Source organism: Talaromyces atroroseus, assembly GCF_001907595.1.
Source record: "Talaromyces atroroseus strain IBT 11181 chromosome Unknown scaffold_0, whole genome shotgun sequence".
NCBI classification, from domain to species: domain Eukaryota; kingdom Fungi; phylum Ascomycota; class Eurotiomycetes; order Eurotiales; family Trichocomaceae; genus Talaromyces; species Talaromyces atroroseus.
In genome coordinates this window covers 87,081-102,421 of record NW_017971432.1, presented here as the reverse complement: position 1 = coordinate 102,421, position 15,341 = coordinate 87,081, and the positions used below count along the sequence as shown (strand labels likewise).

Genomic DNA, 15,341 nt, shown 5'->3' with positions numbered 1-15,341 from the left:
ACTTTCTTTATTATCTTTACTTTTGAGCCGAGTTATTGATTTAGAATACTGACTGGTATCGTAGAATACTAAATAAAAAGGAAAACGAATCTCTCGATGTGAGCATATCCTGCGGGGTTGGCCCGCTAATGTTTTGACATCGATATTTGATATCTATTTGATGACGCAAGAAGGATTTCTGCTATCAAGTGGACATTTTTTCTTGATGATATTTGGAATTTTGTATCTGGAACCTCGTGCTCCTTTTATCTGATGTGGTAGATGTTTTATTCATTTGATTTGAAGATAAGACTTGATGCACACAATGAGGAGAGGAATAGACAGACAGAAAGATAGACTTCAGGTTATCAACAAGGTGAAACATCTAGAATATCACAGGCGCAATAGGCAGCAGCATATAGCTCTGAAATAATAGCAAGTTAACCAGTAAATAGCGCTCAGAGGAAATCTTCGATAAGTAATGTGCCCGGCATCCAAATGCATAACCGATATGCCAGCTTTGCACAGTGCCTCGCGGAGGATTCCCTCCAATAGTCTGTCCATGTTCTGTTTGCACTCAATAATGCTGCCAACAAGAAATATCTTTAATAGGAAATATTAGGGACTTTCCCGTGCCTTCTTTGGTCTTCAACAATGTTTGTTATTGTTTATGAGCGGTAGTAGTCAATCTCCACCCTGCCATCCCAACCAAATTCGTGGATTATGACGGACATCTGTAGTTAGTTATTGGATTTTACCGCCATCCTGGATTGCCCAGTTAAGTTAGTTGGCTCTCTGGTATGAGGTAGGAGGGGGTGTTATTCCTCTTTCAGCGAGTCTTCTCCTTTTGCTCGTTCTCTCCATCCTTCGCTTCTACTTCCCTCTTGTGCTAGGCTTTGACTTTGCTGGTTATCGTTGAAAAACATCAGAGTACATGCCTGGTTATCACACCACATGAAAGCATTTCACGAAGGATATCATCTTCTGACTGCTATGTGTGCATACTCATCCTGAGCTTCATCGTCACGACTGCTACCAACGCGAGATCCTTTGATCTGCACACCCTTTTTCATTCCTCTTTATCCTTCATCTGAGGCATATTCGCCGTCCTTTCCCCTCCCTTTTGAGGACCTGTTCCAATTAGGAACCGCCCGCCCTGAGTCAGCTAGGACTATTTCAGGGAGAACCTAAAAAGGAGTCATATTTCTCGCTTCTTCGCTGCTCTTTTCTCACCATGGACCTCGAGCGATCCATCTTGAATAAAACCAACTCTACATTCAAACATACCCTCGCTTCTGACAATTATACTCATCCCTCTACTACATCTTCTGTCGACGACGCTATCTTGTCTCATTTTCGCGTTGACACTTCTCCGATGCAGTCGCTTCCGGAGGCCACGAAGTCGCATATTGAGGTTGATAGACATGGCGTGAGTTCTTCGAATTATCAGCCTCGGGATGACGAGTATCATCACAATGATAAACTTATGGCTATGGCTGAAGTGGTTTCTGATGCTTGTTACTCTCAACAAGCCACCTATTATCCTGCCGCTGCTGTCACTCACCATCATAACCACCAACAGCATCAGAATCATACTTCTGGAATCACATCTCGCTCCTACCATTATCATCTTCCCACCCCGGCTACGTCGGCTGAGGATTACAATTCTCCGGATATCATTCCGTCTGCACCAGATGTACCGATTCCGGCTGCAACTCCGGCCGAGGTTCCAGTTGAAGAGGTGTATGATGAAGATATGACAGAGATTGAGCCCGAGCAGGAAAAACACGAGGATGGTAACAACAACAACAGTGATAGGGCACTCATACTCGCGGGCAATCGAGTTGCCGCCAATAGACAGCACCCGGAGGACAATGGCCGGTTTGTCCCCGTATGCCAATACGAAAACCCATGCAGGGAGAACCTCGTTTTCTCCAACGCCTTTTGCCGGAAGACAGTCTCGCATATCTTTGGTCGTAACAAGACTTGCACGCAGCTGATTCCAGACGAGCTCTGGATCTGGTATTGCCGGAAACACTACCAGCGCTGCCGCTACAGGGTTGTGAACTGGGCACTGCAGCAGGTCGTCATTGTGCGCGAGACGCTGGACAATTTCGAGAAATGGGGGAAGATTCAATGCTTCAGCATAACTCTACGCAAGCGTGAACAGGACCGCAATCGCACGAACCCTAGCCGCAGCAATACAGCCAATGTGCCGGCCTCTCGACGCCGGACCACCGGTCGAATCACGGCCAGCAGGGCTCAGACAATCTTGCACAAAGCACGTACCACTACTGCCGCTGCTACTGGTCGAAGTGCTTCTTCGCAGGAACCAGAAATCACTTCTACCGGCCGCCGTAAGAGCTTCCCCGTCAACGTCGCGTCTCCCGTGCCTGAATTCCTGTATGCGTATCTGGGCGAGGATAAATCGTTTGATGATATTCGACACATCATCGACGAGATTGGAGAATATATCCGGTTTGAGCACGAGTTCAACAAAAAGGAAGTTTCATTCCCGGATATTGAGATCCTGCCTGTTTTCACCTTGGAATTCTTGCATTCCAAGGGTAGGACCACGGATCAGTTGTCGGACAACAACCATTCTCGACGCCGGCGTGCTCGCGATGTGCGCTTGGGCCGTATCCATCACTCGGCTTCGGCTTCTATTTCTGCGTCGAGGCTCATCCGCAACACTCATCACCATAATGATATACGTGAAGTTCAATATCGACCGTCTTCTATTCTTCCTCCGCTCCACCCTCTTCCACTCCCTCTTCCTCGTGCAAATCTGCACTCGCATCATGCTGCCCTATCTGCTAATCCTCACTCACAGTCGAACCATGATGCTCAAACTCATGGCCATGCCCATTTGCCCCCGTTGGCCCCTCCTCCCCCTGTCCACATGCACATGCCATTTGGTGAATTCTAGTTAAATGTGGATCAAAGCTCTCAGATCCGGTTTCCTGTTTTTGTTGACTTCAAATCCTTCATTTCGGTTTCATATCTCTCTGTCAGGCATTTCTTGAACACTCAAAATCATAAAACAAACAAACAAAAAAAAAAGATACCCTAGTGCCATTTATCGATTTCTTCACTCTTTTTCCTTTTCTTTTCGCACGTTTAATGTTTACTGTCTTCTTGTCCTGTCCTGTCTTTTGTCTCCTTTCTCTGTCCCCAGTCTATATCTGCTTCTGTATTAGTACCCTCTTTTTTCTTCTCTTTCATTCCCTCGGGTTGTACGAATACATGCTATTATCGGGGCGTTGGCTTGTCTGGGTTATTCTCCTATGCTTCTTCTTATTAGCCCTATTGCGTACTTTTGTTTCTGCAAATTCTGTTCTTCCTTCGGTTGATAAAGATTATGGTCTGGTCTGGTCTGGTCTGTTCTTGTGACTAGGCTTAACTTTGTGAGATTGTCAATATGAGATTGTCTTTTCTTTCGTACCGGATTAAGGGTAGATTTTCGTCTGGCGTAGGTACCTACCTGCATAGTCTAATGTATGATCAATTCGAAATGACAGAAGACAACCATTGATATATGTATTAGATAATTATATACTTGAAGGGGATGAAGCATAGAAAATAGAACTCCGTACAAGACCCGAAAGAAATGCAGCAAAAGTCAAGTGTCGTAAATACATCCTATATCTGCAACTAATCGCTGAACACTGTGAATCAGAATAAACATTAGTAGTATGGCGTGTAGCGTACGGCGTATTGCATTGAACAATCTTAGATAATCCGTCCAGTCTTAAATATTTAGTGCACCTCCTCGGCATCATGCGCAAAATTCGGGATGAGTTCGTAGCCACCTTCAGGAGGCAGCGTGCGCGCCGCCACAATGACTGAAACTGCACAGAAAAGAGAGATGCACCAGCTCGCCGTGCAGAAAGCGAATGACTTGTCGAGCTCCCAGCCGACGAAGAACCGCTCGTCGTTGTCGAAGAGGTAGGCCTAACATTCCGAGTGTCAATGCACTGCCCCACGAATGGCAGGGGAGGAGGAGAACATACAACAAGAGCCATACTAGCGACCTGCACAGCGACAGACATGATAATAATAGTGCTCAAGACCTGCCAGCCCGTTTCGCGTATTTTCTTGCCGCCAGACAGAATAATGACATATGCAACGATGGCCAGCGACATCAGCACAACGGCAAAGGTCATGAAGAAGCCGACGCTGCGCCACATGGAGCAGAAGTACCGGTCTTCGCCATGGCAGTCTTCGGGCTGTGGGAAGGGTTCGCATATGTCTGTTAATGACGAGCACCGGCGATGCAGGCCGTACGAGTAATGGAGCGGGGGCTAGACACGGACTTAACAACGCTTTTTTGGACATAAGGCAGTTGAATAGGACAATTGGATACCTTTTCGCTATGATAACTGACCCAGCTCGGCAAGACAATCGACGAAATGGTGAATGCATACGCTGGTAGAACTGTCAACAACCAACAACAGGCTAAAATGACGTAGGCACCCGCATAACAGAGCAACGACACGGCAAAGAAGAACACCCACCGAGGAAAAAGAAGAGCAAAGTCAGACCGTAGACAATCGTCTTGGTGAGGATGCCCGTATAGTTGCGACCGGTCTGGTGGATCGCATTCTTGGGCAGAAGAGGATCCCACTCCTGCGCTGCCATGATGTGTTACTATTGACTACCTAATGAATGTATTGGAGTATGTATCGCCACCACGGGCCGACCGAGTACGAAGACAAGACGAGACTCGAGGGGTATGCGGTTGTGCGCAATGAGGCGACTCGAGCTTTGACGTCGTTGTATGGATGCGAATATGAGGGGAAATGCAGGATCGAGCGCGAGGTTGCAAGAGAGTGAGTTGAAGCTGGGAAAGCAGGCAGTCAAAGCCAAGTTAACCGCTTAGTAAGGGGGCCTAAAGCCGGAAGCAGCTGATATTCATTCTCTGTGGCTTCTCAGAGACATATACATTCTCACTTGACTGCCTATCAGGTCGCACAATAACCATCTAGTGCATGCCACGGAATTGCCCTACACAGCAATCGATAGCCACAGAAATCAAGAACCCTGGAGCAGGTCAGCGCATGACTTGCCTGAGGCCATTCCCTTGACCGTGCGTGCAGGCTTAGTTGCATAGTTAGTGCTGTTTAGTTTTTCTTTTCTTTTCTTTTCTTTTTTTTCCTCTTTTATAAATTTCAGAAAATAGATTGTCTTATTACTATAAACTACTTTGTACGTTTCTTCGTCATCAATCATGCATGCATGTGAATGTTCTCCTCCACGGATCACCAGCGGTATTCTTGATCAACAGAGCCCGAAAGGAGGAGTCCAGCATTCGAAAGCAACTCACGTAAACACTCGCAGCGACTACTCTACAAACCATTCACCCCTTCGCCCATCACCCCGCACCCCGTATAACATGCAGATTGAAATCATAAAACGTATTGCGTTGTAAAAAGCATCCCACCCAATGAAACCCAGCATACCAGCTGGTATGACAAGTCTTTTGGTACCAGATGGACTTTTTTGTACGGGAAGAAAAAAAAAAAAAAAAAAAAAAAAGAAATAAAGAATGAACAGATATGAGGAGAGGAGAGGAAATCGCAATCCGGTATGGTCAACACCGGATTACTGCTTTCCATTGCTCTGAATCATAGCCCGAAAATCATCGTTCGTCTTCCGTGGCTTTTCTTCGGCCGTCTTCTCACTAGAAGCTTCTATGCGATCTGCCGCTGCGCTTCCACCACGTTTGAATCCCAGTCCACCACGGCGTCCGCCGCTTCGCGCTCCTGGTTGTGTTGGACGCTTGATGGGGCCCCCCACCTGAGGCATCAAAGTACCAGACGAAAGTTTTGGTACAACCGGAGCTCTATTGCCTCTCAACACGTCATTTGCAGTGCCTACTCGAATTGGGCGTCCAGGAACCACCTCGCATCCGTCCAACTCCAATGAAGCCTTGCCCGCGCCCTTGACATCTGCAAACTCCACAATCGCTCCCTCCCGATCAGGCCGTAGTACAATCTTAACAAGCGATCCAAAAGGCTCAGCAAGTGCTCGGATACGACTATCGTTGACTGTGTCGGGAATATTCATTAGGCCCAATGTTCGAGTGGCACGGTCATTATCGGCGTTGTGGGCTTCCGGCTCTGCTGACTCTGATCTACTTTTCTGGGAAATAACGGTAGCCGCTCGTTTGACGGGCATTGGCGTAGAGACTTTCACTTGTAGTGGTCGCCCCCGGAATTCCTGTTTGTGCATAGCAAGAGCGGCAGTTGCTTCCTCCTAAATCCGCAGTTAGCCCAATGCTCTGAGAGGGAAAGCTACACGTAGAAAAAAGAATTGTACGAACCTTGGTAGAAAAGATGATGAAACCAAATCCACGGTGTTCGCCGTTCACCTTACGAGGAATTCGCACCGTTTCAATGGCTCCATACTTAGCAAAAAGATCCTTGAGATCGCTTTCACTAGCTTCGAAGTGGACATTTGAAACGTGGATCTCTCGCCCTTCATACATTGGCCCATGTCGGTCTTGTTTCTGAGAAGGATCGGAGATTTTGACTTGCAAGTTAAGGCCATCACCGACAAAAGTGCTATTCAATTTGGTCGCAGCAATAGCTTGATCCGCAGTCTCAAACTGAACGTAGCAGAATCGGCGATGCGTGTTGTACTTCAGCGATGGAAAACGGACCTCAACTATCTTACCAAACTAGAAAAGGAAAAAAAAAAGTCAGTATATCTTTCATCATTCTAGGCATACTCTTACTAACCTCGCTGAAAAGATTTTTGATATAAGCTTCATCAGCAGTCGGTGGAAAGTTGGTCACATAGACTGTCGAGCCAGTGCCCATTTCCACGTCCACAGTTTGGCCGTCGATGCGTTTTTGATCTCGAGTAAGAGCCGCCGCTGCGTCTTCTTTACTATCAAACTCGACAACGGCAGTAGCAAAATCATGATCTGAAGGTAAAAATTTGATTTCATTGATCGGTCCACACTGCGAGTAAATCGTCAGTACATACATGTTATTTGGGGGAAAGGGGAAAAAAAAAAAAAAGAGAGCTTACCTCGCGGAAGAATTGTCGGATCTGAGACTGGCTAACGTTCACCGGCAGGTGTTTGACTACCACTGTAGAATGCTCACGGTCTCTCTTTAACTCTGCTGGCTCCTCATAACTTGTCTGTATCGTTTCCGGACGGGCCTTTTTGGTAGGTACGTCATTGGCCTGGGCAAAATCCTCGTCACGCTTCCGCTTTGAAGCGGCTGCTGCTGCTGCAGCATTGCTCTCAGCCTCATACTGTCGTTTTGCCGCCGCCGCCGCGGCTGTTTCTGTAGCAACAGCGGCTGCTTGTTCAGCGGCGACACGTTCAAGAACCTCTTTTTGTCGTCTCCGTGCCACGTCTTTCATGGCCTTTTGTGTCTCAACAATAGCTTCTTGAAGCTCCTCTGCATCTTCGTAATCCTCGCAATGCGCAATGTACTTGGTTATGATCCTCTCCGGCCAGTCTAGATCCGGTCGTCTAATGGCTTGTTTCAACACCGCTGTCGCATAGCTAGGCACAGGAGTCCTTCTAGCGGCTTCCGGCGTCACGGCAGTTTCCACAAATGTTCGCCAGCACATGATTTCCCAGTTGTAGTAGTCTAGCCAGAACTCGTAGCTGTTTCCACGAGTAGGAATGAGGCCTTTATAGTATTCACGTGCGCTATCCCAGCTTCCACTTTCACTCAGATACCGTGTGTAAATTCTCTCCAGACGGAAGTAGGGGTCCCCCTGATAGGATTTGCCGTACTTGTTTTCTCCAAGCTCTTGAACTCGCTCGATTGCGGAACGAATGCCAACTTCGGCGACGTCAAGATCTTCGTCAATGGCATCTGGGTAGAATGCGCGTCGACGCAGGTAGCTGCACCACATTGTATGGACTTTGATAACCTCTTCGAGACCGCCGGCATCCAGAAGACCTGTGCTTGTGGCCCTGTGCTTGAGCTCTACAATTTGGTCAAATGATAGACCTTCGCGTTCCGCCACAAGTAGGCATTGCGACCACAGTGAACCTGACCATGGACAATGCCTTGTCGCACGTTCGACCGTTGGGAGAACAAGTGACATCTCATTGCGAGGAACGGCCACTGGGGGTTGAATCAAAAACATGACGCAGTCCTCCCACATAGCCACATCAGTAGGGAATCGTAGCAGAGCACGTTGGTATAGAGCATTGATCAAGTGGTGACTGTACATACGGTCTTGTAAAAGCTCCCACTCAATATACTCGGAATACACAGCCCACTCCAGATTGCGGTCCTTGGACTCCAATGCCCGCTGCACTTTACCTTCAAAGTCTTGTCGGCAAGCGTATTTGGCTTTCGCATCAGATGCTCTTGCAACGGTGTTGGCCATAATTTCCTCATAGTTATCGGTGAAGTAGTTGCCGACAAATCCAGAAAATAGCTGAAAGGTCTCGTCCCACGCCGCGTGTGGAGTCTGCAGTCGGGATTCAAACATCGCTCGCACTTGGGCTACTTTATCCGTAGAACGGGCATCTTTGATGCAAAGTTCGAGAAACTTTGTCCATATGAGATGGCTATCATGAATGCGCCATCTGGTGGCCTCGGCTGCTCGCTGCCATATATCAAGCACTAACTGCCAGCTGAAAACTTCTCGTCCGACTAGGCGATCTTCTTCACTCCATTGTGCTTGATCTCCTGCCTGGCCAGTCGCAGAATTATAAAGATAAAGCATCCACTCTCCGAACATCGTCCAGAGCTTCGTGCTGCCATACTCCTCGTCAACAGCTCGCCGACAAAGCTCCATGACAGCAATCCTCTCATCAACCGATTGTGCGACCATGGTCTCATCCTGAATCCAGTCCACCCAGAGATCCTCACCCATCGCAAAAAGCTTATCCATGTCCTCTCGAGCGCTGCGTAGGTCTTTGAGCAGGTCGTACGTCCTAGGGTCGCCGTGAGCGTCCGGATCATGGGGTGGATAGACATGGTTTACGAATCCGGTATGCAGGAGCTGAATAAACTGAACGTGCGACTCGTATGAATGGGGGTTTGCCTGGATATGAGCGGACAACTGATTTGCCTGTTGCTGAGCGTCCGGGTGTAAGGATGACTGAGAAAAGTTGCGTTTCACCAGCTCCCGCGGCTCTGGAGCTCGCGGTGCATTTTGCACCAACTTAACTGGCTTTGGCGTTGGATAAATAGGCGAAATGGACATGTTCGAATAGACGGCCTGGTTACTTTTTTGGTTGTGAGAGGCAGTGCCCTGGGCCTGGCCTTGACCTTGGAGGGCGGCGACCTCTGCTAGAGCCGTCATCGACGAAGGGTTCTGATGCGATGATTGCACGTCATTCGTTGGGGCATTTCCCTTTCCTACTGCAGCGCCCTGATTGTTGGAGCTCCCAGGTTGGTTTGCACGCTCGGGTAAGCGAGATTTCAAAGCTTGGCGCGCGACCGGTGATGGTCCAGAGCTGTACTTTGTTCCGGCCGCACGGCTTCGTCGCGGTTTGTGAGGCGAAGTACTTGACGCCTGTCCAGAGCTTGACGATGAGCCGGCTTTGGGAGTGCCACGAGCTGGAGTGGACTGGCGCGATTGAGCCGCCGACTCTTGCGGAGAGAGTAGTGAATTGATATCCATTCTGGGAGATGTTCAACGATACAACGCCCTGTGAAGAAAAGCTGTAGCTGCACTCCGAGAACTTGTAAATCCGACGTCCGACCCACGTAGGCGACAGGTCGGAACTGCGAATGGGCGCAAGGAGCTATATCAAACGGTCGCACACAAGCAGGTTTGTCAGCGGATCCATCCCTTTGTAACCTCCCAATAACAAGACTGTTTGATTTGAGCGGCGACCGCTGCAGAGCTCCGAGGCGGTCGTGAAGCGTTTTCGGTCTCGAACCCGCGGAGCAGTGGTAACGACCAAACAATCGGCGACGCAGTCGTAAGGGAGAAAGAAGTATCGTTATCGCAGAGCTTCGCGTACGAAGAACCGATAATTAGTGTGACCCAAGCTGTGCAGAGGCTGAAAACAACGAGCGGCGCTGGGTGTTGCAACAGGAAGGCACGCAGCAAGCAGTTCGGCAAACAAGGCAGGCAGCGGGTGTGGCTCTGGATCTGTGCTTCTTGCAGGGAGCGGCAAGTAGAGCCGTGGCTTGGTCTGGGCGCGGTCGTGGCGCCACACACGTTGTGACGGTGAGAGACACGTCGAGAGCTAGCCACTGACACTGACACACACACAGAGAGAGAGAGAGAGGGAGGGAGGGAGGGAGGGAAAGGGAGAGGGAGATGGAGAGAAACAGAAAGAAAAAGAGAAAGAGAACGGAGAGACGACGAAGAAAAAAAGGCTTCTGGATTGCCCTTTTCAGCCTGCGACTTCAGGCTAACAACACCTGCCAAGCTAGTGCGATGGACCTTCTATTAAAATTGGAGCACGATGATGATTACGGTGCTAGACAAATTTGATTGATTTTATTTATTTACCAGTCTTCAACCTGTATACTCTCTGCATCCGAATCTCATGGTCAAATCGCGCATTAATTTTTCGAGACTCCCATCTAATTTATTATTCCATCATAGCTGGAACAGCTCTTTCAGCTGCTTCATGGTGTCATCGGGGTCTGTGACGGAGTGGCCAACCGTCCGCTCGTCACTATAGATTTCATAGTCATTCCCGCCGGGGAAGCATTTGTCGCCAAAGAAGTGAATATCCTTGTATTCGACTCCGGTGATCTCTTTCTCTGCCTCGACGTGGCGCAGGCAGTAAGTTTTGTCCCATCCAGTGGGGAAGACGTCGAAGGAGATCTGTCCGCCAATCGAGTAGCTAGTGCAGAACAAAGTCAGTATATGCTTATTTTTCGCGGAGGCATAGATAACTTACGTGAGGCCGTAGTCGGGGAATTCTTTCTGGAGTGTCTCTACGAGAGCCTTTCTGATGTTGTGGATCTTGTCGTATCTAAACCCAGTGAGCCAGAGCCATTTAAAAGGCGGGGGAAAAGGTGCACCCATACTCTTCAAATTCATTCCTTTCATCTGCTGTCGCATTCCTTCCAATGGGACTGATATTAATCATCCCAGTGCGAAACTCAATAAAGGTTCCCCTCTTCTTAGGCAGCCTAATCTCCGACAGATACCTCAACACGAAATTGACTATATTCTGATATTTATCCTCTCCGAGCCATTGTATGAAGCTAGTGCTTGCGAGGGGTGCGCCCAGTCGAAATGCATTGAGACCGTTTTCCGCGAAACAGAAGTCGAACAGAGAGGTAACGGAGACCGTTGCAGAGCCGAGCTGCTCTTGCTGCTTGGAGAAATCGGAGCCACCGACCTAGAAATTGTCCCACCGGTTAGTTCTAGTCTGATAGTGAGATTAAATGACAAACAAGGAAGAAGGGGGGAGGGGGGGATACTTACGTATCCAATTGCGCATTTATGGCGAAGTCGCGAAAGTAACTCTAGCATTTCCGGCGAAGCGCTCTGTTCAATATCCCGAATCAATTAACGCATTTTTCTTCCTGGAGCCAAGGATCTTTAGATAAATGTTCTTCAAACTAGTACTCACCCCGCGAGCTGGTGACAATGTTTTGTCGACATCGAAAAGGCAGATGGTCCCCTTCAGAGGGCGGTTTTCGAGGGAGGGGTAAACGCTGGCGGCGGCGGCCATTTTGTCTGCAGGCTTGCAATAAAAAGCGGAATCAGTCGAGATTTGACTTCTTTCGATTCGGAAGAACGGAGAGACAATCAAAAGTAGATTGAATTGAAGATTCTGTACAGCACAAGTTGGAAGGCAGGTGCCGTGTTGTTGTTAGAGGGGATATAGCTCCATGTGGTCTTTTCAACCCGCCGACGGCGGTGAGGGTCTCTGTTTATCGATAACCTAAACAGCCCACCGCAGCTTGCGCATCACATTACAAGTTAATTGAAGGAAGGAGGGGGGGAGATGGTACTATAAATCAAAGATTAGGGAATAACTACAGTGGGAAATGGCTATTTAGCAATAAAGAAAAGATGCCAGAATCCCGATTCGCCATTCAACAACACAAATGATGATCTTGAACGAGGGCGAACGCCAAAGGAAGATAGGCATAAACCGTAAATTAATTATACATTAACGTCCCAGAGTCGTCTGGAACACTTTGGCTGCAAGTTCACTGAGCAATCGAGTCCGGTCTGATTGTGGTAGCTCGAGGAAGACATCATAAACACTCTTCCCTTTGGCGTCTCGCACAGCACCTAACCTATTCCCAGCCACTGCGCCAGCTAAGGCACCAGGCACATTGGCGACAATAAATCCCAACGCGCCGCCACTAATTGCACCAACAATCGACCAAAACGACTTCGTAGGTACAGACCGCCTTTGGCCGTTTTCGTCGGTTTCGTCAGTAGCAAGCCCTTCTTCGCGGAGCATCTCTTCAAAGACGGAGCCAAACTGATTGGAGTCACGACCCTGTCGTTCCGGTTCCGAACCGCCAAAGTCAAAGGAAGACCATGGGAATCCGCCGGCGCCCCCGCGGGGGATGTCTTCATCGGCAGTGTCGCTTTTGTCGCCGAAATAGTCCCGCCGAGCTGCATCGTAGTCACGTCGTCGATCTCGATCAGAAAGTGTGTAATAGGCATCATTCACTCTCTGAAATTCTCGCGTGCGGGAGTCTCTATCAGGCGAATCGACAGGAACCCGATCAGGGTGTGTACGCAGAGAGGCCCTTGCGAATGAAGAGATTTAGGGATAATTGCTTTCTGCCAGGCTGCTTCTGTATCGTACCTTTTGTATGCATCCCGTATTTGCTGCTGGGTCGCAGTGGGGGGAACCCCCAGAATTTTGTCTAATTCATATGATATGAGTCTAGAGAGTCCGTCTCAGTTTCGAGAATCTGATAACATACAATAATCCGGTTGACCTTGCACAGACTTGTTAGCAGAGAGACGCACAGCCACAGTCGAGGAGCATAGGAAGACAGTAGTACATACTTGACATATGAACTGATTTCGCACTTGTAATCTTGTGGTTAAAGAATAAAAATTGTTGTCTTTGAATGCTAAAGGAGAAGACAAGATGATTTTGTTTCTAGAAATGACGTCGCTGCCTATCACATGCTGGCTGCGCCACGCATTCAGCCACAAAACGCGCCCAGTCACGTGATTAATATACTGTCCCTCCCCCTGGCAAGCTAGGCCGGGGCCAGCCAATGAGCGCTGGCCAATGTCTGAGCGTCCCAGCCACCCTTGTTACAGATTCACAGCTGTGTCTTACGTGCATATTCTTCGCCAGCTGGCCCCGATTAGTGAGCTTCTCGACAACAACTAATGCTTGAGAGAGGGGGCTCTTGCATTGCCCACTCAATCACAGCTACGGAGTAACAGGCCTCCAATCGCACGTTCACCCCGCGTGGCAGATCAGATTCATCCACTGCTTACTCAGTACGAAGTTGCTTGTCCCTGAGTGTGTACTCTTTTTTGCACAGAAACGGCCTGCCTATCTGCACAGGTAGCAGATCAACGAGTCTATCGCAATCTCGATTATAGGCAGAACATCAATCTGATTCTCGAAAAAAGAAACCCTAAAAGCGCTAACTACCTCACCTCGCAGCCATGGGTTGGTTTGATGGCAGCTCCTCTGTCTCCAGAGAGGGCTGGGTTCGCAAACGGTCACCACAGCGGTCATCGTCAATCTACTCGTCACGCCACTCCAGACATTCGGCGCCGTCGATCTTCAATTTTGGTGGTGGAAGCAGCAGGAACAAATCCACTAGTTCCTTCTTCTCAGCAGCATCATCTTCCTCGCGACGAGGAGTCCGTCCACGCTCTGGCTTTATCGAGCGACTGATTCGCCGTGTCCGGCGCTTATTGAGGGACATATATAACTATGCTCGTCGTCATCCCATCAGGGTGTTCCTCTTTGTCATCGTGCCCCTTATTGCGGGAGGCGTTTTGCAACGGCTGTTAGCCATGGTTGGCCTGCGATTGCCGGCCAGTCTCATGGGGAGTCGGTCCGAATTTGAGCAGATAAGTCGCGGAATCGGTGGAATTGGTAGCGGCGGCGGCAGCGGGATTCAAGAGAGCATGAATGGATTGATGACCATTGCAAAGATGTTTCTGTAACTGCACATTGCCTTGCACTTCTCGTCTCGTCTGTAATGATGAAAAATGGATGGACGGCCAGGTGGTCATTGGGTTCCGTTAAACTGTATGATTTTACGATGCGATTTCACAAAAAATGATGATTCTTTATGCGTTGGTAGTTTGCTGTTCTTTCTTGATCCCTTCTCTGCCAGATACGCTGTAAAGAAACATGTTTCAACATGTTGGTATCCATAGTATTTATACCTTACATATTTTAGTGCCTACACGTTCCCACTAGTTTAGGCGGAAAATGGACACATCACCTCAATGTTCTCTAGCTACATGCGAGTGGAGTCAGGACTGCATTCCGCCGTACCATGAGCTGCAACAATCGACTAGTAATGCGAAGTATGCATGAAGCGCGTTTATGGTGCTACAATGATTCCAGATTTGGGAATTCCTTACAGTATATCAAAGAACCAAAACGATGATTACCAAGTCTGCCTAGATCTTACCTGTTGAGATTGAATAATTTTCAACTCCACATTGCATCTTTTAGATAGTGATTCGACTTTTTCTTTACATTGTTGGCGTCAATTGTCATAAAGTGGTAGTGTGGCGGCCTCTTGTGAAGCCTACCTAGGTATTACTTAGCAGACCATCGGACGTGCATACTCAGCTTACAGGATAATATACGCGAGTACTTAGGTAGCCTTTGAATATGATAATCCGTTGGAAATCCAAGAATCAATGAAGCATATTTACAATATGAAATCGTTGTCACCTCCCGTAAACGCGACTCGAGAAAACCCAAGCTGGCCCCAGTGAGTGTTATCCTTACACTAGCCCAGGTTATTATTATATAGCTATTCTCAAGAAATAAGCCGCACCAAGCCCGGCTTCAAAAGAGGTGAACAAAAGAAAAATGGTTGGCTTTCCCCCCTCTATTCATCCATCCATCTATCCCTCTTTCATAGGATCATCATCGCGCACATATGTCTGTCAGCTCCCGCCGGCAAGTCATCTTGCCGGGGCAAGAGCAAGTAATTGGAAGAACAAAAACGAAAAAGTAATATAGTGCAGGAAAATATTGTTCAGATCTTTGCTGGATGGATAGTAATTTCCTTCGGTGGCTGGAAAAGAACTTAACAGCTTATCTAGAATTATGGCCAGTTTATATACCTAAAACGACACAACTGACCTGTGGAGTTTTTTGATAGGTAAACATACTTATTACTTAGTAGTGAAGCTTCAAATCTACGAATTTGAGATTCACCGCTTGCCTCGTAGATTGACAGGCATCCTCTCGCCTTTATCTTTCTATATACATA

General features: G+C 48.2%; 5 protein-coding genes across 5 annotated transcripts; 1 reads left to right on the top strand and 4 right to left on the bottom strand.

Annotated features, from left to right (window-relative positions):
• Nucleotides 1-1,213: 1,213 nt before the first annotated feature.
• Nucleotides 1,214-2,908, top strand: UA08_00032 (hypothetical protein; the record flags this gene model as incomplete). The annotated part of the gene is made up of 1 exon (XM_020260124.1): nt 1,214-2,908. The coding sequence occupies one exon, from the start codon at nt 1,214-1,216 to the stop codon at nt 2,906-2,908; it is 1,695 nt and encodes a 564-aa protein (XP_020123880.1).
• An 830-nt stretch (nt 2,909-3,738) lies between these two features.
• On the bottom strand, nt 3,739-4,620 carry UA08_00031 (hypothetical protein; the record flags this gene model as incomplete). The annotated part of the gene is made up of 4 exons (XM_020260113.1): nt 3,739-3,933; nt 3,993-4,208; nt 4,367-4,407; nt 4,497-4,620. 4 exons carry the CDS (start codon nt 4,618-4,620, stop codon nt 3,739-3,741), a joined length of 576 nt encoding a protein of 191 aa, XP_020123879.1.
• Nucleotides 4,621-5,583: 963 nt separating this feature from the next.
• On the bottom strand, nt 5,584-9,591 carry UA08_00030 (hypothetical protein; the record flags this gene model as incomplete). The annotated part of the gene is made up of 4 exons (XM_020260102.1): nt 5,584-6,237; nt 6,305-6,661; nt 6,723-6,947; nt 7,018-9,591. The coding sequence occupies 4 exons, from the start codon at nt 9,589-9,591 to the stop codon at nt 5,584-5,586; spliced, it is 3,810 nt and encodes a 1,269-aa protein (XP_020123878.1).
• A 933-nt stretch (nt 9,592-10,524) lies between these two features.
• Nucleotides 10,525-11,614, bottom strand: UA08_00029 (Phosphomannomutase; the record flags this gene model as incomplete). Its single annotated transcript, XM_020260090.1, has 5 exons — nt 10,525-10,774; nt 10,832-10,906; nt 10,962-11,278; nt 11,365-11,427; nt 11,513-11,614. 5 exons carry the CDS (start codon nt 11,612-11,614, stop codon nt 10,525-10,527), a joined length of 807 nt encoding a protein of 268 aa, XP_020124460.1.
• Nucleotides 11,615-12,058: 444 nt separating this feature from the next.
• UA08_00028 (hypothetical protein) lies at nt 12,059-12,916 on the bottom strand (the record flags this gene model as incomplete). Its single annotated transcript, XM_020260079.1, has 3 exons — nt 12,059-12,653; nt 12,713-12,773; nt 12,880-12,916. 3 exons carry the CDS (start codon nt 12,914-12,916, stop codon nt 12,059-12,061), a joined length of 693 nt encoding a protein of 230 aa, XP_020124461.1.
• Nucleotides 12,917-15,341: the final 2,425 nt, after the last annotated feature.